This window comes from Dipteris shenzhenensis, chromosome 19, assembly GCF_047967505.1.
Source record: "Dipteris shenzhenensis isolate YYH24624 ecotype China chromosome 19, Dip_SZ_1.0, whole genome shotgun sequence".
NCBI lineage: Eukaryota > Viridiplantae > Streptophyta > Polypodiopsida > Gleicheniales > Dipteridaceae > Dipteris > Dipteris shenzhenensis.
This window is the reverse complement of record NC_141614.1, coordinates 21513177-21535981: the sequence shown is the minus strand read 5'-3', so window position 1 is coordinate 21535981 and position 22805 is coordinate 21513177. Positions and strand designations below refer to the sequence as shown.

General features: G+C 40.8%; 1 protein-coding gene across 1 annotated transcript in view; it reads left to right on the top strand.

Moving 5' to 3' along the window:
- Window positions 1-10006, top strand: part of LOC147890228 (uncharacterized) — a 28121-nt gene extending 18115 nt beyond the window's left edge. Inside the window, exons 3-4 of the mRNA XM_087390770.1 lie at window positions 9329-9393; window positions 9524-10006. Of these exons, the coding sequence (XP_087246896.1) occupies window positions 9329-9393; window positions 9524-9671 (213 nt within the window). The 3' untranslated portion in view covers window positions 9672-10006. The remainder of the gene's footprint in view (window positions 1-9328; window positions 9394-9523) is intronic.
- The last annotated feature ends 12799 nt before the right edge of the window (window positions 10007-22805 follow it).

Below are 22805 nucleotides of genomic sequence, written 5' to 3'. Positions count from 1 at the left end.
CATCAGGCCAAATGGAAGTCGAGGAATCCAAACGGGTGAGGAGCTATGAAGAAAAACGGAATTCAGCTGAAGGAGGTTGAAAAACCAGTCAACAAAGAGAGAAGATGAGAGAGAAAACCACACATGTGAAGTTTAGAAGGCCCAGGAATGGCAAAGGAGCATATAGAAGGCACTAGAGCCACCTGGAACTCTAAGGGGGCTAGTGAAGGTACATGGCCCTCTAGGGGGCCCATTAAAAATGCCACGTCATCATTTTCCAACAACCACTCTTTTAATTCCTTGGAATGCCTTTGGGCCTAGGGATTAATTACGCTTATGTGCTAGACACCATGCTGCGTTTAATTACACATTATTAAGCCCACGCTTGGATTTTTAAAACCAAAGTTGTCATAGTCTTGTAGTACATTAAAGTACTTAGAATTTCATGCCCCCGTGACATACCCCTCTCTTGAAACAACAAACCACAGTTTGCTGCCCCAAAATGCAGGAGCGAGCATGAAATATACCATGAAAGAGTATACAAGAAAGGCGCAGCTATAGTATACAAAGACAATGAAAATATGGCTAGGAGAGGCATGCATCCATCCATATACTCTACTTAAAATCTATGTGATCCTCGGTGATCAATAGTCGAGATGCATCAATATCATGAAGTCTCACAGCAGAAATACTGTCAGCTCAGTATCTCGGATGAAACATACAGTGTCATCAAGCGACCTCATGAAATCACGGTGAGCCCGTCTGTACTGAGGGAGTGGAGGTGCTACCCCCCTCTCGAACACTAGGTAATGCAGATGCTCGCTTTGTTGAACTACCTGTAGGAGTCTGGACCGCAGTTGGCTCTAACTGGAAAGCATCAAGGTAAAGCTGCAATATCCCATGTGAATCTGCTAGTTCACCTTCCTCCATCCATTTCGCATCAAGTGATGGGTAATTTTGAAATTTTACCAAGTAGCGACGGATAACTTTACCCTTGAGCTCTCTATCTCTGTGTGCCAGAATCTGCTCTGGGACCAGAAGTTCATCTTGTTCTTCCACTTCTAGGCTGTACCTCATCAGGTAAATCCTCGGGAACATCTCCATGATATTGCTTTAACAAGCTCACATGAAAGGCATTATGTATCTTCCAATGCAGAGGCAACTTCAGCCTGTAAGCTACCTCGTTTATCTTTTCAGAAACCTGGAAAGGACCATAGTAACGCACGTTCAACTTTGTGTACAACCTTTCCTTGCCTTTCTTATTTTTCAGCCTTGCCTTTTGAAAACGCAGCAAAACCCAATCACCTTCTGTGAATACCAATTTCCTGCGGTGCTTATCTGCTGCTCTTTTCTGCTTGTCCTGACTTCTTTGCAAGGCATATTTGATCTTGTAAGCCTCTTCAAAGCTTTCCACAAAACGATCAGCTTCAAAGATTTTCTCTTTTGTATGCAAAATGGGAGGTATCTTCCCGGACCTTCCACTATTTCAAAAGGTGCTTTACCTGTGGATGTGTGCACCGTATTATTGTAAGCATATTCCAGCAAAGGCAAATAATGCTCCCATTTGCTTTTGTGGTCTGAGACATAGCATTTAAACATATCCAAGATGGTAGAGTTTTCCTGCTCTGATTGTCCATCAGACTGAGGGTGAAAAGATGACGAAAAATTCAGCATAGTGCCCATATTTTCAAACAGGCCTCTCCAAAAGAGGCTGGTCATCCTCGGATCTCTATCACTGATTATGGATTCAGGCATCCCATGATACTTGAAGACATGCCGCAGAAACAATTTGGCCATTTGATTTGCTGTAATTTTCTTTCTTACTGGCACAAAGTGGGCTTGTTTGCTAAACCTGCAAATTATTGTCCACAATCCATCATGTCCGGTGGGAGTACGTGGAAGATTAAACACAAAATTCATAGCTATGCTTTGCCATGGTCTATCCGGAATTGGCAAAGGGTGTAACAACCTAGGTGCCTTCTGCCTGTCAAACTTTACTTTCTGACAAACCATGCATCTTCTCACATATTCTTTCATATCTTTCCTCAAAGATGGCCAAGAAAGTATTGCTCCACTGCTGTAATTGTTGCTGTAATTCCCCTATGTCTTGCATATGGAGGAGCATGACTTTTCATTATGACTTTCTGTCGCATCTAATCAGTGACAAGAGTCGTCCATGCATCAAAATGAAACCCTCTTTCAACATATAGTGATGATACCTTTGACCATCAGAAAGCTGATCATAAATAGTTGAAAAATTAGCATCATTAACATACTGATCTTTCATCACATCTAACACATTGTTGTAAGCAATGCTCACTGGGTTTCTTGGAGACTGCTTCAGGCTGTGGTTTCTTGGAAAGTGCATCAGTCACGACATTTTTGTTACCCGGCACATGTACAATTTGAAAATGAAACATTGAGAGAAAGTTAGCCCATCTCATGTGCTTTTCAGATAATTTTCTCTGCGTGAGAAAATATCTAAGTGACTGATGATTTGTCTGCACATAAAAATCAGCTCCAAGAAGGTAATGTTTCCATGTGGTCAAAGCATGTATCACTGCTAACATTTCCTTCTCGTATATCTGCAAGTACAATTCAGCATCTTTGAGAACTCTACTCTCATATGCAACCACTGTGCCATCCTGCATCAAAGTGCCTCCTATGCTGTTCCCACATGCATCACAAGTTACAGCAAAGGGTTTTGCAAGATCTGGCAAGATAATAACGGGTTCAGAACACAACTTTTGCTTCAGCTCTTCAAAAGCTGCATTTTCCTTTAGTCCCCACCAAAACGGTACAGCTTTCTTCTGTAAAGCATGCAAGGGAGAAGCAATTTCTGCAAAGTACTTTATAAACCTCCGATAGTATGAATACAACCCAAGGAAGCTTTTGACTTCATGTAGATTTTTCAGAATTGGCCAACTCCTTATGACCTTTTGTAGGATCCATCTTGACTCCATCCTTTGACACTATATGACCGAGAAAATGAATCTCATGCATAAAGAACTCACTTTTCTTAGTGTTTATTAACAGCTTGTGTCTTTTCAACTCTTGAAACACAATAGTGAGGTGTTTCCTGTGCTCTTGCTCATTTTTAGAGAACATAATGATGTCATCGAAGAAAGTGTCCACAAACTTTCTGTGTGCTCTAAAAAGTCTGTCCATCATTCTATTGAAAGTGGTAGGTGCATTAGTCAAACCAAAAGGCATCACAAGGAACTCATATAAGCCAAATGAAGTGCAGAAGGCAGTCTTTGTAGACATCTTCAGGCCGTATCCTTATCTGATGGTATTCACTTTCAAGGTCAATACGACTGAACATTGAGGAACCTTCCAACCGATCCAATATATCATCAATGCGTGGAATTGGAAAACGGTTCTTAATTGTGACTTTATTCAAAGCCCTATAATCAATACACATTCTCTAACTGCCATCCTTCTTTTGCACAAGCAACACAAGGGAACAGTAAGGAGAATTACTTGGCTGTATTAATTCCTTTTCCAAGAGTTTCTTCACTTGTGACGTTATCTCTTCCTGTTGTGCCTTACTGACACGATAGGGAGGTATATTAGGCGGTGAGCTTCTTGGAATTATATCAATTTGATGATCCTCGGGCCTCTTGGGAGGTAATTCTTGAGGAAGTGCATCTGAGAAACAATCCTGAAAATCTGAAATAAAAGCAGCCCTTTCTCTATCTAAAGCAGAAAGAGTAGAGCCTTCCTGAACTGGTTGGCTATTCTCTTTGACAAAAATCAAGTACGCTGAAATATGACGCTTTATTACATTGGAAATACAAGAAGTTGAAACTACAGGGATGGACTCCCCTTTCAACTTTACATCAAGTACATGATTTTTGCCTCTATGAGTTAGAAAAATCTTCTTGTTTCTCATCTATACATCAGCCCCCACTCTGTACATCCAAGGCATCCCAAGCAAAGCATCACACTCTGGCAAAGGCATAATGTAGAAGTCCTTTGCATCGTGATATCCCTGGATATGCATCCTCGACTTGCCAATGATAGGAGTGACAGGTGTGTTGAGTTCAAGGTTGGCCATATCACACATGCCAGATGGCCCCATTTCCTCAAGCTTGATGCCAAGCCTTCTTGCCATATCAGGAGTTATGAAATTTGCCTTTGCCCTAGAATCAAAGAAAAACAAACAAGTCTGATTTCTGATTTTTCCCCATGCTCTGCACATCTCAGTCTTTTTCATTTCCTCTTCGTCATGTGCATGTGGCAAACTCCCAATCACATCTGGAAGAAGTCCTACGGAAGGTTTAGGTCTTTTGCCCTTCCGATCAGCCTGTTTATCACCATTCTTATCAGCATCTGACCTATCTCTTTTCTTGGATGGGCAATCATAAGAGCGGTGTCCCTCTCTTTTGCATATAAAACATTTGTTTTGCTCCATGAGTGACTTTTTCTCTTCATCATATAACTTGGTACGGGGCTGTTTATTAGGCTGTCCACGCCTTTGACCAGCTTTGAATTGGGCTTTTCCTCCCTTTTGAAACGGTCGTTTGCCATAATTTTTATTTTCAGATTTGATGTCCTTATCTTGGTGTTTGGCAGCCCGTTTGCTGTCTTCTTTCTTGCTGTCCATAAAGCCCAAATTCTTCTCTTGCATCCATGCATATGCTGTCCTTGCATTCTCAATTAATTGAGTCATAGAACCCACCTTGGTTTTGATGCAATAATCACGTAGCTCACTAGGCAATTCACAACAGTACCTCTCTATTTGCTCTTTCAAAGAAACATGCCTGTAAGAGCTCAATGGCAGCAAAACATCCCAAAACCTCTATGTGTAATCATCAAGATTCTTGCAAAGTTTGTATGACAAGTCATGCCAGTGTGAAAGTACTTCAACTTCAAAAGTTGGAGTAAGCCAAGTAGAAGAGAACACTTGCTTAAATTCCAGCCAAGTAGCAGGTGCATCTCCATGAAGCATAAGGTTGGTGTACCACTTAAGTGCATTGCCTTTCAAAAATGTGGCAACCTTCCTCATCTTGGATGCTTCTGTAAACAAACCCCCAAGAAATGCAGCATCAAACTATTGAAGGAATGTGAGGGCTTTGTACTTGTCTTGTATTCCATTATATGTCTCAAACTTGACATGAGAACCACCATCCTTAAATTCTTTATATACTTTTGATATCAGCTGTCCCAAAGATGGCTGTATTTTTGCAGCATTCCCTTCACTAGGAAGAGCCATGCTTGGCTGAACATTAGGCATGGGAGCACATGCCGTGGCTTGCATGCTTGGCTGCATTCCCACATTGTCATACATGGCTTGCTTTCTATGCCTAGTTGGCGGTGAAATCAACATAGCATCAAAGATAGAATCTGTACCAAAGTATTCAGGTTGCTGCCTCAAATATGGCTGAGGTGGTTGAGCCACATTTATGGACTGCACATTATTATTTTGAGGAGTAGAAGTACCCAAACTGTAAACTACTCGGTGCTTTCTATCAATTCAGACAACGGATTTTGTAGAGGCGTTTGAATGAAATGATTGCGAGTTGCCAAACACATATACTTGAACTTAAGAGATTGCAATTAAGCTGGAATTAAGACTTATACAGCTTAAACACAAAGTGACATCATTGGAAATTGCAATATGATTGAGGGGCCAAGACGAGCCCCCCCCCTTATCCAGGCTTACTTTATTCTTGAAAATGGAGATACAAGACCAAGGTGCAATGCACCTTCCAAACTGATGAACTCAGTGAAAACCTAGGACCTAGATACAAGACTCAAGAGCATATGTGCAAGGTAGACAACAAAAAGGAGGACTCCAAGCTCAGGTTTCAACTCTTGGCTTGCCCAATCCACAAGGAAGAAGCCTGCAACAATCACCACTTACATCCAACATTAGAGACAAGCACTAGTTTCTAGAAAGATAGTAGAAACAACATGAAATAGTGCTGTAAATGAGATAAACTTGACAATACAGGCTCCCTTCGTGACTTGACCCTTTTGTAGATGAAGTCCTTGATGCCTCTGAAGCTACCTTGGGTGAGGAGAGTGTGGAAATGGGGCTCGAATGAGAACAGCTTAGAAAAACAGCCTGTAGGCTAGAGAGAGAAAGATTTTATGGAGTGATAGCTATAGAGAGAGAGAGTGCCAATGCTGATCCCAAGGGAGGGGATGTAAGAGAGGAGCTGCTGCTGTTCCAGAGGTGCACAGAAAGGCAGATTTCTGCAAGGGGAATGGGCTGGAACAGTAGAGAGAGAAATTTTGCAGTAGAGAGAGAGAGACTGCAGCAGGAGAGAGAAAGGGGCTGTGGCTGCTCCAGGCTAGGAGAAGGAGAGAGGATGCTGCTGCTGTTCTAGAAGAGCTGAGAGGTGGCAGATTTCTGGAGAGGAGGGGCTAGAACTGTAGAGACAGAATGTGCGGTTGTAGAGAGAGAAAGTGCTGCTGAGGTGAGAGAATGGCCTGGGGAGAAGCTGGCTGCACCCAAGGAGCTCTGCATCAACCAAAAGGAGGGAGAAGAAAAGTGACGAATTTTATGTAGGGAATGAAGGGGAGAGGCCTTCTTTTATAGGCTCAGCCCCCCCCCCCCAAGCTTAGAGTGGAAGGTGGACACTTGTCCCAGATTTTTGGTGGGCTGCAGTCCCAAAGAGGACAGCCCACTACCTGCCCCAAATCTACCAGATTTGGGGCCAGACACTTGGCCTGCATGCCCTGCCACTTGCCATGCATGCTGCCACATGTGTGGGACAGGTGGACTGACCTGCCAACTCAGATTCCATGTGACCGTCTGCCACGTGTCACTCCCAAAAATCCTAAAATTTCAAAGTTGTCGAATTCTGATCGCACCCACGGGTTCCTAACAGCTTGGACTATCTATTGACGTACTCTAAGGTCATAATTGATCCATACTGAGCTCATTTGTTTGTCGTCTTATCTTGTAACTCCATTACTGTTGGCATGCTGCCATGCCCACACCCAAAGCTCAGGGAACATTCTCTTGAATGGTTCCTAGGTCGGTATGCAATCTGTGCATTTGATTGGTCCCATGTTTGGGTACTCAGGTGGGGTGTGGTTTCCAGATGTCCCTCTCAAAGAGAGGCCATCACTCTTGTGGGTCACTAATGCCCATAATCCCAAGCAAGGGGGTCCACCTTCAAATGCTAGACCTAGTCCCCATTGACCGTAACTGAACAGTAGGAAAACATTTCATTTCTTAATAAGCATACTATTAAAAAACAAAAAGAAATAGTACCAAGCAAGTGGATACATGTTGTTGAAGCAGGATGACACAAACCAAAGCCTTGTGCTGGCTGCTCATACTATTGCACTGGTTGTACTTTTTGTACCTCTTTCTCAAGTGCTCTTTTGGGGGATTCCTCTCTCTTGGAAATCACTTTCTGAGTCATTTTTGATGGCTGTCCCTCATGGGAAACTGATGCATGAGTGTGCGGTCCATCATGAGAAGCTGATGCATGTGTGTACTCACTCTTTCCGTGCTTGTGCTTTCTTGATTCCTTCTTCTTCTTGGCATTTGTTTGCACAATCTGAGCCAAATTTTGAGTCAGCTGAGTCAAAGCAGTCACTGCACTTGCAAGCTGTGCATTCAACATAGTAGCATCATCTGACTCACTGCTAAAACTAGTATCACCGTTGAGCTCAGTTGTAGCTTCATGTGTGGCCTGCTCAAAAGGCATTTGTTGTGCTCCCTGCAGTTGTACACTAGCTGGATCATTAAGGCTTTCCTGCCTTCTCCTTTGAGGAGTTGTGGAGCTCTCTTGCTCATGGGTACTCACCATGTTTATGGTTGTAATATTCAGCTGTCAAAAAGTGCAGCAAAGACATCCTTCCACCAAACTACCGAGGCCCACCTCTTGAGGAAGAGTGCGGCAATGGAACCAATGAAAGCGGCCTCTAATCACTCAAAGGGCAATGGAACTAAACCTTTAATCACTTCAGCACTTATTTACAGCTTACAAAGCATATATCACAACCATTAACCATTGCATGATCACCATTTGGGATTTACCCATTTGGTCACAAACAAAACCACTGAAAAAGGGATGGAGGCTAGAATGCCCCTGCTCAGCAAACATAGACAAGTGCACCCGATTGGCCCCAAATACGGTGGCACCCCTTTCGGTATTTCTTTATATTTCATAGTGAAATGATTACAAGTTGCATCTGGGAGACCTTCCCTGCAACTGAGCACGCAGCCCCAATTCACTGAGCCTTCGCAAGGCTTTCAAGCATAGAACACCATCACATAACTGAACTTAACCCATAGGCTCAATCCAAAGATATTCTCTTTTCCGAGTGCAATTCCATTGGCTGTCCAAATGCAATCACACTGCACCCCAGCTACACTCTCTTTGAGTGGTTTCTACAAATGTCACAGTCTTGTATATTAAAGTACTTAGAATTTCACGCCCCCGTGACATGTGTTGAAGCTCATAACCTTGGTTTTCCCAAGGTTGATCTATCTCATAGCAATTGGAAGAGTATCCAAGTGTCATTGGAGACCTCTCTTGAGGAGGAGAGTAAATTCACATCATTTTCATACAATAGAATCAAGATCAAAGATCTAGCTAAGGGTGAGCCTGCTTCGCCTAGTGTCATGATGAATGACTTGAACTCTTCAATGTAGAGGCGAAACAAGGTCAATGATAAAGGATAATAAACTCTCAAATGTAGCTTAGTGATCTGTGGTAATGTGTTTCATCTGAAATATTGCCTGTTTTGCTCTCTTGTCATGTCCATTTTCTGGCTTCCATCGATAACAAGCGATTTTAATGCTTGACAATGGACTTTAGAAATGAAGAAAGAAAGTGATCTCACACTTTAAAGGCTTTTGGTTAAGTATGGTTGCGAGAAAACTAGAGAAATTTCACATTTTTTTAATGTAAGCAAGCAGGCCCAGCAGTGGGTATGAGAGCCAGAGGAAAGATGGGGAAATCTTCCCTCATCCATGTGAGCTAGAAGATATTGTAGATTTGTTTCTTATGACCATTTCTCTGCTCCCATGGAACTATGAGAAAAGTTAATGAAAAACACAATTTATTAAGTTTGAAAGATAATAGTCTCGTGCTTGGGATGAATAGTGTTTTCACAAAAGCAAAAAACGAGATAGACATTTCATATTCTGTATCTTCATGTTGAGAGAGTAAAGAAATGTAAGGAGCTGTGTTAATGATGATTTGACATCTCATCTCCAGAGCCAAGCGAGTCTGATGATTTCTGGAGGCTTTGTTGTTGCATAACTTGTTTCTTTGCTAGTTTGGATCAGTGCCAATAGAATAATGGTTTCTACGTATTGTGCTTAGGATTCAGGTAGTGCTGGAACTTGATTGCAAAAGCAGTGTACTTTTGGCAGGTGATTGCGGGAAGAAGAAGTGTTGGCATTATGTCTGTTGAACAAGTGGGTAACTATGGCTTGAGGTATATTGTATTAGACATTAATTTCTTGGCATTTTATGTCCTTTTAACCATCTTGAAATCAGCTACTGTATGTGCTTTTGAGCTGGAGGAGCCTTTGATCATCTTTATTGTTTTTGCCTGGTTCTGCCAGGATTTCTTTTGATGACTTGCACAACACTGGTATCTATCCTTGGGATTATCTGTACCATCTGGGAGTGAACAAATTTACATTGATGAGACAGTATCTGAATACCTTAAAGAAACACAACCTGAGCCGATCACCTTCTGCAAGAAAATGAGCTAGTGTCCGATCCCATAGAAAGAATCTGATAGAAGTTTCACGATATTGATTTTGAGGCTATCCAAATGATGCAGGGCAGGGAAAAACTGAGGATTTGTGAACCAATGTGTCAAATTTTTAGCAGCGGAGTGACTGAAAGAGTCAATTCTATGTCTGCAAATGGAGGCACTATATTGAAAAGTAAATGGTCGGTAGGTTTCATTGTTGTGTTTAGAGTGCGCTTTGAGGTAATTGGTTAAAAACTTATGCATATACACATGCATGTAGAAATTCTTACTCTCATTGTGTAAACGAGCTGGCAATGAAAGTTCATTCTATATATGAAATATTTTTTTGGCCATTTCCTTTGTAGACCTCTATTTTTTTTATTGTAAGAAAGTACCACCATTGTTTATTACTAATATCAAGGTTCTTTGCTCCTTTGCTTCAAATATGCTACTGCTGTGCTTAAAACATTTCCGATCCTTTTGCCAGCTGTATTTATATTTTCACAATACAAGTTTTTTGTTTTTTCTTCACTGCTCTATACCGTAGTGGTAGGGCTCGTGGTAGAAGAAAGATCATGGGTTCAAATCTTTTATTGAGAATAACTTAAGGATTACCAACCTCGATCCCCCCCCCCCCCGCTCCCCCCCCGCCCCCCCTTCTTCCCTTCTTCTTTCAAAAAAAAAAAAAAGTAATGCGAACTCACAAGTGAAATTAAATGCCTCCAAGCCATAGGTTTGAATAGATTAACCAATGTTGTACAAACATAGGTTAATTGGTGTCTATGGGCCAGAACAAAATGTGAGCCATTCTAGAGGAGGAGATCAAGATGGCATCATAATCAGAGACCATAAAGTCTCACAAGGGGTCACGAAGATGACCATCATTAATTCATTGATCTGGTCTAACAACATTCGTGGTGGTCAGATCGGTCGTATCCAAGTTGCGACTAAGACAAGAAAGAAGTGCAAAAGTGAAGATCAAGTAAAGATGGAAGACAACGGGGATGAAGCCTCATGCGAAGCTTACAAAGGTCAAGAGGATATCCCCTCCTCTTTTGCAACTATGTCGTCATCGTTAGCCACTTCATCAGGGTTGGTGATTGCATTAGAACCGGATTCAACACTTGCAATTGGTGTGGTTGCTACCTCATCCATGATCTATAACCCCAGTTTCTTGTCACTTCCAACTTCTACACCTGATGAACACCTTAGTTTTAAATTTTCTTTGTTGATGCTTTGCACCGTCGATGTCCTTTCCAACTTTCCTCTCATCTTCTACACCTTTTCTACTATCTTTGTCCTTGAAGGCACATAAGTATTGAAGGCTGCATGTTCCAAGAGTGATACCTTTAAAGGAAGCCTTTATGCTTGACTTTAGCTTATCAATGAGCTAGGTGTTGTGGGGCATCAGGGCAAAGTTGCAATATTTCAAGTTGTTAAAATATATTTGCCTTACTTGCTACAACCTTTCCATGGAGATCATATCTTGCCTTTCTTGGCTTAATAATAAGCTAGGAGTTTGGAACAATAGGGCAAAGTTGTGATCTTGTAAGCAATTAATATATCTCTGTCTTCTACAACACGTTTAAAACGATTCATGTATTATAAAAGTGTAAAAGTTGTTGCTTTTTAATGAACTTATGAAAAGTATACTTGTTACATTCCCAAATTTGGGATTGGATGCCGTATTGTCCTTTCTCTTGTCGACCATCCTTACCATCATCACATTGATTGGATGCATTATCGTGGTATTTCCCATTGCAACTGGTACAAGGCCTCAATGCCTTGTGGTCTCCAGAGTGTCCCTCCCACCCCTAGGGTTAGACATCGATGTTAATACAAGAAATGCATTACTTTTTATCTATGATTTTTATTTTTATACAACAGGTTTACAATAAGTGAGTTCACCCATCCCATTGTATTTTATAATACCGTCAAATATATTTATATCATATGGGATATGTATGTTTTCATCCTTATGGGAATCCAAAACTTGGGTGGTAATCAAGAACTTAATGATTCATTATCTAATTCATGTTTCTTTTAAAAAGTGCAAATTGACAAGTACATTGAAGTTTATACATTGCAACCACATTTTTAAAAATTTGCTTCAAATTAGAATAGAAATAAATAAGGCGAAAAAAGAATTACAATAACATATATAAATGACCACATAGCAAGATGATAAAACATACACACATTTGTGATCAAGTTATAGTCATTTAGGATATTGAATTGGCATATCCTCATTAGCATCGCTATCACTAGAACACTATTCCATTTTCTCAAGCACAAGATTATCGTGTAAGGGGATTGGAAGATAGATGGTAACCACTTTGCAAGACCACCATCAATATTCTCTCCCCTCATCATCCAATACTCTTCCGTTTGCACAATGGAGGAATGGATGGATGTGAGAAATTTCATAGCAACAACTTGCAATTGAGGTATTGATGCTCCACACTCTTCCTGCCATCTCATGCTAGCATTCTTTTTTGTATTCTAAGATTTGCAAACAACCCAAGAGTATCCTTCATCATTCTCAAAGATCTGCCCTAAGATGCCATGCCATGCCTACTTAACCTTTATGTCTATTTCTAGTCGATATTTTCATCCGGTAGGATCCAACAAGCAACCGTCATAGTGAAGGATGTTGTGAGCCTGACAAGGCCCATCAAGGCAAGTTGTAAGGGTCTCTCCTTGACAATCTTTCTTCCAAACATCATATTTTGTGGTCCACCAAGCCATGTACATATTGTCCCTGCTTCAACCTTTTACATAGAGTTGATGGATCGTGAGCCAAATAGACTTCATTCATCCATTGCCTCATTATTCTCTTCCAAAAATGTGTGTTGGCACATATTTTTTAGGTTATTGAATTCCTGACGAAAGATGGAAGAATATTGCTCAAATATCCACTCTATTGATTCTGCGCTAATGTCCCAATGACAGTTGGACATAATTTAGCAAAGTGCTTTAGCATGGTACTAATAAGTTCTGAAGAATGTCTCAGTAGGTTTTAGAAACTCCAAAGGTTTGAATGAAGGTTGTTTGTTTATGAAAATGCCCAATAATCTTTGTTGATTAACAAAGTATAAAACAACTTTACAATCCTCATCCATGACTATTTTGAAGACGGGCCTTGGTTTCTTGTATCTATCTTCGAGAACAAGATCAAGCCGGTGACGAGACCATGGAGAGGCCCAAATAGTAGGATATTTTTCATTTAATAGTTTTTCCATTTTTTAATAATTATTAGCATTGTTTGTTATGCTTTGGATGGCATTATTAGGTGCCAAGTCATGAATTCCTTTATTGTCTCTTCAATGATGTACTTTCCTATCTTTCTATGCCCACTTGTGTTGATAGACTTACAAAAAATACTCACCTTTGAATGTGATTTAGCATGTATAATTTGCATGTTGAGATAGGCCACCATATGTGGGCCACACAACCAGCTAGACTGTTAACAGGTTGATATAGGCTGACATAAGTGAGCCTCCCAACTGATCCAAAGTCATATAACTAAATCAATTAATCTCTCTCTCTCTCTCTCTCTCTCACACACACACACACACACACACACACACACACACACACACACACACACGCGCGCGCGCGCGCGCGTGCATGCACGCACGCATGCACGCATGCACGCCTGTGCACGTGCACGCACATGTGCACACACACGCGCGCATGCGTATTGAAACTTGAAATAAACACACATCAAGCGAACGACAAAGGAAGTTTTTTGAAGAATGTAATGCTCCTATCATCATGGAGTGTCACTTCTGAAACATGGGATCAACTTAGTAGAATACTTTGAATTACAAATGTCCGGTGTTAACAACCCCTCTACAACTAGGTGGTATGCCCTTTAAATCTTACTTTCTCACCAACTACCATGGTCCACAATATGTGATGATGTCAAGTGTTTAAAATAAGACGTGTAAACTACTGACCACTAAAGAACCTTAGGTTATCCTCATAACCTAATTATGCGGTATGTGCATAAAGAGCATGTACATGCAACATGTCCATAAAGGGCTTGACAGATGCGGCTTTGACTAGGAGTTGGATGACTTGAACTAATTGTTAGAGGTTGCAATGTTATCAGAGAAGGAGCTACCGGACGACCACAATAGTAGCACTTTGGCACGCCCAAGGGATGGATGAAAATCTATGAACCTTCATAGAGCTTGAGAGATAAGTCAGGTGCGAATGATGCTTACTTGAGTCAGAAATGACTCAAACGATGCTACCCTCTTGTTGAAGATCTCGAAGGGCAACAGCTAGTTGGAAAGGATGATGGTGGTATTTTCAACATGTATTTGGGCTCCTATTAAATAGAGCTGAGAGTGCAAATGCTAATTATGACACAGGAGTTTGTGTCACCCTACACCAACCAATTATATCTCCACCTACAACTAGTCAAGATAGAAGTTGTGCTCAAAATGTTCCCCAAAATGCCGGGTGCTAGACTTTTAGGAATACCCTCCATTGGATGGAGGGATCATTCAGTGACCAGTTCATCATCACTCTTGGTGAAATAGAAAGAGGGGCAACTGGTCAAGTGGGCGGAGGAGGCAGTGGAGCAGGAAGTGAAGCCAATGGAGCATGGTTGCATACATGCACCTGTGTAAGCCGTGAGACGAGGTTGGGTACCATGGAGGTTGTGGTACTGCAACTAGGCGACCAACTAAGGAAGGCTATGAATGTTGAGGCATGCTTCCTCGATGATCTGGCTCCGAAACATGAATCACTTGTTGGATAGTTGCCAAATTGTGTCGCAAGGCTTGTTGTAGAGCTCTTGGGCACCCATTTGTAAATCCACAATCTCTGTGATAATCTTAGTCTTTTCCTCGTTCAAGTTTAGAATCTACTGCCACTGTGGGGTTTCCTTTTGGCCATGAGTCTTCTTTGGCAGCAGACACAGGGTCGGTTCTTGACAGCCAGGGATGGTTGGTCATAGGTCTATGTGGGGGGACAAGATCTTTCAAGGTAGCAACTTGATGTGAGTGCAGCCTCCTTTGCATCACTTGAAGTTCTTGTTGCATGGACGGGATATCCCTTCTCATACTCTTTCTCTTCCTTACTCCATGCCTTGCTCTCTAGCTCAATTTGGAGCTGGGCAGCCTTCAGCTTAGGGTTATGCACATGGCACGTTTGGAGTGATGCTGACGTTGCATTTTATATTTATTCGCATGAACCAAAGCCCTTCAACATTAACTGCATCTGATGAGTTGATGGGAGCTACAGGGAGCTACAAAATGCCATTTAACTAGTTGCAGGAGTTGAAAAGTTTGTAAGTGGCAATTTTTCATTGGCTGGGACAGAGAATTGATAGCACTTCAATGCTTTTCAATCGATTGTCAGCCAAATGCCAGCTTCCTATTGGTTGGAGGCAAAAGAGAGAACTGGAGCTCAAAATGAGCACCTTGAAAAATGAGGTGCAAAATGGAAGACCAGAGGCGCTCCAAATGTGCCTCGGTTTCTGTGCAAGTCCAAAAAATTGCCCACCAGTGGCACATTGTGGGCTGTGTGGGCATTGAGCCTTAGTCTTGGATGCATCCTAGTTGTGTTGGAGCACCAATATCTGCTCCATGGATGATTTTTTCTTATTACCTCTGTTAAGAAGCGAAAGTTTATATTGGTGTCGAAAGTTTGAATGCCTTGATAAAAAATAAAGGTTTGAATAATTCGCCAAGATTTGAAACTTTTATGTGAAAAATTTTAAAGTTTCACCGAGATTAATTACTTTTTCTTTAAAATTCAAAAGAAAATATATTAAATTATAATATCTTTTACAAATATTGTGAAACTAAAAAAAATAGCTCCATAAACTTTCACCAAGATTTTATATTGATATAAAAGTATAGCTTCGATAAAAACATCCCTCATCTGCTCCTTCATTAATTTCTTGATCCTGTGCTCGACCTACTCCCATTGGCCCACTACCACCCATGTGATGTTGGCTAGCATACTATGTTAAATTACACGGCATAGCAGAACAGAAACTGAACAAAGAATAGAGAGTACACAGCAAACTGGAGAGGAACAAACTTTCCTTCAATACTGATGTAGTACAGATGATGGCTCCCTGTCCACTCGTACGCTCCCACAGTGGAGCTTAGATGGCAATCTAGATAGATACTAGGTGAAGAGCTACTAGCTGGAAGATCTGATCTAATCTGAATTGATCTAATCTAATGGACTGGGGAGGTCGCCTCTTTTTAGCTATGAGGGCGGTAGTCGGATCAACGTAGTTGGTGGAGTCGACCAGTTGACCTAGTCGGTGGAGCCAACCAGTCAACCTAGTCGATGGAACCGACTAATCATTCATGGAATATTCCCTATACCGTCGCCTCGAGCGCTCCCGCCCCCGAACCCCTACCAAGGGGGCCGCTGGCCCCTAGGCCCCAACAAGAATAAGGGGCTCCCACACAATCACCTTTCTACCATCAACAGTCTCATTGATAGACCTCATTTGACATGCAAGTTAGGATCCATCCCGTGTCCCGGGCTCACACATGGATTCTCCTCATATGGGGGCCTTACAACTTGAGCACCTTGGACCATTGGTGGTTACCAGGAGGGTGGGGCATTGAGCATATCTAACACCCCCCCTCAATGTCCACCCGTAGGTGAACTACCTCTCGGCCCAATGTTGAGTCTCTGAAGATGACCTTGAAGCTGATCCTTCCTGAGTGCCTTGGTGAAGATATCTGCTCCATTTTTCTCTGTTGGATAGTAGACCAATTCCACTATCCCATCCTCAATCAAATCATGCACATAGTGATATTGAATCTCTATATGTTTTGTGCACGCATGAAACACTGGATTTTTAGCAATGGCCATGCAACTTTGATTGTCGCACCTTAGCACAGTTGCCTCATCCTCTTACACTCCCATGGGCCATAAGATCCTCCTCAGCCACACTTCTTCACATGCAACAAAACATGCTGCCTCTTGTAGTCAGCCTCGGTAGAAGACAATGCCACTGTTGGTTGTTTCTTACTGATCCAAGAGAAGATACCTGAACCTAAAGAGAAACAAAATCCAGAAAATGATTTCCTGGACTCAACATCTCCAGCCCAATCTGAGTCACAATCACCAGCCAAGGAAGTGCCTGTACCATAGGTGATGCCATAATCAAGAGTGCCCTTCACATACCTGAGCATCCGCATCCCTGCATTCTAATGATTCTCCTGGGGCTTATTGGAAAAACGCCAATAGCAAAACTAATGTCCGGTCTGGAGTTGCACAGATAGATGAGACTACCGACCAACTTCCTGTACCTCCCAATGTCTGCTGGTGGTGAGGCATCCTCCATTCTCGATCTACAAGTGCTTCCTCCAAACTCACAGGCTCCTTTACTTCTGCAATAATCTCAGCCATCAAGGCCATATTGACTATGTGAGCAGAACCCCATTGCTTCTCGATTCTCTGAGACCGCCTTGGTCCATCTGCATGTTGCTCAATAGACATAGGCATCTAGTTATCATGGTCGTAGAGCTGCCTTACCCATCGTGGAAATGGCTTTTTCGGTGGTGTAACAACAGGTTTGTGACTTATACCTTCATCATCTGATATTTCCTCCTCCTTTATAGCTCTTGGGATAGGTCCATAGTGAATTACCTCTTTGCTTGATGATAAAGTGGAAGAGCTCTTACAACTTATAGGCTTTCTTCTCATCACAATAGCCTAAGAAGATACATTTGGTGCTTTTTGGTTATAGCTTGTTTCTCTCTTTGTATGGTACATGCGCATAGCATTCACACCCAAACGTTCTGAAGTGGGAGACAGATGGCTTCTTACCGCTCTAAGCCTCATGTGGTGTTTTACCTTTGAGTGCCTTTGTATAGATACGATTAAGGATGTAAACCGCAGTATTAATAGCCTCAGCCCAAAAGTGGTTTGGCAGTCCAGCAACTTTCAACATACACCTCCCCATCTCCACCGTGGTCCGCATTCGGCATTCAACAACCGAATTTTGCTGAGGCATATGTGGTGTCGTCGTTTGTCGCTTGATCCCTTTGCTCTTGCAAAAATCTCCAAACTCTGTAGAAACAAACTCACCACCACCATCCGATCTGATTTTCTTCACTTTAATTAAAATCTAGGACCTTCTAGTTCCTTTTAAAGCTTACCTCCCTGTGCTCCTTGCTTGCCCTTTTGGGGAGACAAACACTATGTTTTTTGGATTAGTATGAGGAATTCAAGCATAGGAACATGCAAAAAAAAAGTCTAATGAAGCCTTCCATTTTCAACAAGCTGTAGCCATTCTTTAAATTTACTAAAAGCTTGAGCCTTTTCACGAAGAAAGTACACCCACATCTTCCTATTATAGTTGTCGACAATCAATAAAAAATAGGAAGATCCCCCCAAGGCCTGTGTAGGCATCTTACCGCACAAGTCAACATGCACCAACTCTAGAGGAGCGTTTGCTCTATTCTTGCTTTCTTGTGGGAATGCCTTTCTCTGTTGCTTGCCCATCATGCAAGCTTCACACGGTTCTTTGATTTCTGTGACTGCAGATAAGTAGAAATGATACCTTACTTCTGCATCTCCTTCAGCACTGCAAATCCGATGTGGCTGAATCTTTCATGCCAAAGTCTGCTTGTGCCTACTCCAGCGGTGGCTGTAAGAGCACTTAGCTCATACAGGTTGTTCCTCCTTATATGCCAGCAAGATTGCCTGCACTATCCAGAATTTTTGCTCTTGTCTTGTTGAACCTCACCTCATGGTCAAGGTCAGTTATGGAAGCAACTGATAGCAAATTTCTCTTTATTTGTGGAACATACGTAGGATAGGAGCTGGGTCGAGAAGTGTGGATTTCATTTTCACAGCTTTTGATTAGGTAGGTCTTTTGTAGCCCCGAATTGCCCAAGTGGAGAGGTCCAAATTCTTATTCTGACGGGGCATAGATTTGCCAATTCTTGGCATGGGGGAATGATTTCCAAGTAAGAAAAAGCACGAGCTTTTGAGAATCTAAATTGATGTTAAGTTAATGATAAAGACAAAACCCTAAACATCAAAACTTCAATAGAGAACAATTTTCCACCTGAGCATACAAGAACAAAAATATTTAAGACATCTAAGTTGAGAATTGCAAAAAATTTGAGAGCTTGCAAAAATTATAACACATTTGAGAATTTATAATAATATTGAGTTTGAAAAAGGAACAAAATATTGGAAAAAGATGTCGAATCCATCAAGTAGTCATGTTTGAGGTCAGGGTCCAAGTCTGTTATCATCCAAATAAACCATATGTTAGATCAACATAGCTTGATTTGGGTAGGTAGGTAATGCATGTGCTCCCTAGCTTGTTATGGATTTACCTAAGAACATGACACCATCCAGATTCTAAAAAATGTCTCGATAATGAAACCAAAATACCATGGGGTATTACAAAACCCACTAAGAACTATTTCAGCCTAAGAGACCCTTTCCTAGTCCTTTGTTGTGGACTATTCCTATTGCTATCTCTTCCTACTCTTCCCCTATGCTACTTATTGTCCCACCTCTCTCCTACTCATTGTACCCATTCCAACATCATTCCAAAGATTTTAGAAGATAAAAGAGGTGCAAATCATAGATTTAAAATAAAAGGAAAAGTTACGATTCTCTTTTATGAACTTTCCCCAATTGTCTTAGTTCCTACTCGATCACTCCATTCTTAATTCAAGAAATAGAGAAGAGTGATTAGAAACTACTCATATTTTTCATTGAATTTTTGTAAATGTAACTAAATAACTAAATAACTTCATAACAAGGCATTTTGTACTATTTTCTAGAGAATGTAACTTAGTATTTGCATAAGTAGGCATTTTCTAGTATTTGGTATCATGAGCAAAAAGGATTTATCAAACAAACATAGCCAAATGTGAAAAATTTCCCTCCCTTACTTTTTGGTAAAGACGCTAGTGAAAAGGTTCTAAAGTATGATGGATGTTTTTTAAAAAGATATAAAGAAAAAATTAAAAACCACCTATGACTCACACAAGATGCACACCTGCTCAAAGAATATATGCACTCTTTAGAGCAAGACAATAATATGTTCTTGCTTACTTTCATATCAAGTAATGTTTAAGTCAATGGCTTCAAAGTTTGAGAATTTCACACTAATAAATAGCTAAAGTATAGATGAAGGTAGTACTTCTATTATATTTAAAATTTCCAACACAAGTAACGTGCTTATCATTATCCAATGCTTGTATCCTTCTTTAGTGTATTTATCATCTCCTAATTTCCTACCAAATTATCATAAATGGGATATTAAGACCATATTATTGAGTACATCTTATACTATAATGTAGTTGTGGTTGCTGATGGAGATGGATACATTTTATTTGATGGTTGTGGAAGAGAAACCCACAAATACCAGTTTAGGATCACCTCATAGTAGTATCATTTTAGTATTTTAGGAGCACATCATACTAGTATCATAGAAAAATTAGAAGAATTGGAGACTAAAAAGGTATCGTTAATGCATGAATTTTCTACATATGCCTAGGATAATGGAGAGAGATTGGCACTTAGATATGTGAACTAGCTTGCCACGTTCATTGTTCAAGTGCATCATATACAACGGAGTGAGGAAAATGTGAATTGTTGAATCCTTATGAACACAGTGTGCAACCACCAGCTTGGGATCACACTACTACACATGGATCCTATTGCGACATTTAAGTATCGACGTTAGCGCGCACGGGGCGCTAATCGCCGATATGGGAAGCGCATCCCGTAAAGCGTCGCTATATAGTGACTTTAAGAAAATGTCGCTATATAGCAATGATTTCTAAAGTCGCTATATAGCGATGTTTGTCAGAAATGTAAGTGTCACTATATAGCGACACTGAGATACTATTTTATAGCGATGTTTTTCAGAGAGCTTTTTTACTCATATAGGCCTTAAAAGTTAGTTTTTTCCAATGACAAAATTTTTAAAAATTTCATACATGTTTGATCTTTTGAGAGAATAAAAGTATGAGAGCATGTACACCAAGCCTTTGAAGCTCATATATTCATGTCCAAGTTTGAGATGAAAAAAATCAATGAAGAGCATTTACATCAACTGTTTCATCTTGAGCCAAGACTAACGTGCCAAACAAGTCTATCTCTAACTCTATACTGAGTTGATCTCCTATATCATCATCGTACTCTAGCATCATACATTCACCTAAAAGTACTTGATCATCTTCTTCAATAAAGTGTGGTGATTCTTGATGATCGTTGTCTTCTTCCTCAATATCGTGATCTCCATCTTCCTCCCGTGCGATGTCATTATGCGCATCTTCCTCTTGGCTCATATTATGATCTTCATCTTCTTCGCTAGATTCATTGGGATCAATTGGATCCAGCATTGGTAGTGGCATCTCCATATCCACATCTCTATCTTCAAAAATTTGCTTACTTCGTGGTGCAACTTGGATCATGTACCACCATCTTAGATCAAACGATCTGGATGAAAAACCACCTATATTGAAGATGGGTGCCAGATGTCATCAATTATATATATGAAATTATGCTTAAGTATATGTATCAATGGATCTTTAAAAATGAAAGCTTCGATTAATTAAATCATTAGTATGCACCTGCTCACAGTGCTCGGGAAGAACAAAAGTATCACTTTCATCAGTCCAATGTTTGGTGGAGTCTATTGCAAAGAAACTGCTACTATCTTTTCTCACTGTCGCATGGGGACCGTTGTAAATAGTTCTAAACCATTTTACATCAAGAATGAAAATACTAAATCGTCTGAAATCAATTTCATAGATTTCGCGTATGGTTCCATAATAATCCAACTGTGAGGAGAGAAGATTGGTATCCGAAGCACTTGCTCAGCTATCTTGTGTGAATTTAGCCATGACTCCACAATCATACGTGACTCTCTTTGAATCGATGCGTTCCACGTGAAAATGTCGTCCATATGACCATAATGCACTGTACTTTTTGTACTATAAAAGAGCATCATTAAAACAATGAAGATGCATCTATTTTATAGCGTATATTGCCACAAATAATTACTTAATTACGTAAAGAGGTAAGAAACTTACATGCATCATACATCCAGATGATAACTCTCACTCGCGCTCGTTTATTATCTCTCCATCACGTTTGGCTTTACGTAGAGCCAGTTGTAGCCAATCAAGTGACATGTGAGTGGGGAGAAGAGCCAAATACCGTGGATATGGTTGCGATCACCTGTACATTACTCTAAATCTCGTCCTTGTATTTATTCTTTCTGCTTTGGCCACTTCATATCTCTCAATCCACTTCTGCATCTCAGGGCTATTGAGGATACAAAACTTATTGAATTTCTCCATTTGCTCTTTGCTCATCTTTCTTTCAATCCCTTTTCCTTGGGGAACCTCGCCAACGATGCGATCATCATCCTTGTTATGCCAAGCTTATGGCATATCGGGATCCGTGGATGCAAGAAACTCCATGATATAAACTAATGACTCTTGCACAAGCCATCCCTTTGCCATGCTTGCTTCTGGTCTTGCTCTTTGTCTTACAAATCCCTTCAAAGTTTTCATAAACCACTCGAGAAAAAACATCCATCGACTATGAACGGTACCTGCAATAGCCACCTCATCAACTATGTGCACAAGCAAGTGGACTTGAGTTGTCATAATGCTCGAGGGAAAGTGCTTCTCAAGCAAGCATACGACTTCGATGGATTCCACCCTAGCCTTCTCGATGCTTGATATGGAGATCTCTTTTTGAGATATCCACCTATTTCACATGTCCATGTAAGATATTTTCATAATCAGTCTACAGATTAATCAGCTTAAATTGAAGAAAACGAAATCAATGCGATTTGATAGTAAGCATACCTCACAATACCACTGATCTTGAATATAGCATTTCTAACATCTTCTTGTAAGCACTCTTTTATTGTAATTGGGAGGATGAACTATCAAAGCAACAAAGAAGTCATGTCAACAATATAACATAATCATAATTACGCTAATGCATCACGATTATCGGTACACTAATTCTATAGCTTAGAATACCTGTAAGACGTTGTGCCAATCATGGGACTTGAGCCCACTAAGCTTATTGTCCTTTGAAAGTGCTCCTTTCAAGCAATGCATGTACCCTATCGGTGTTTGAAAAGAGGCAATGTCCACCTT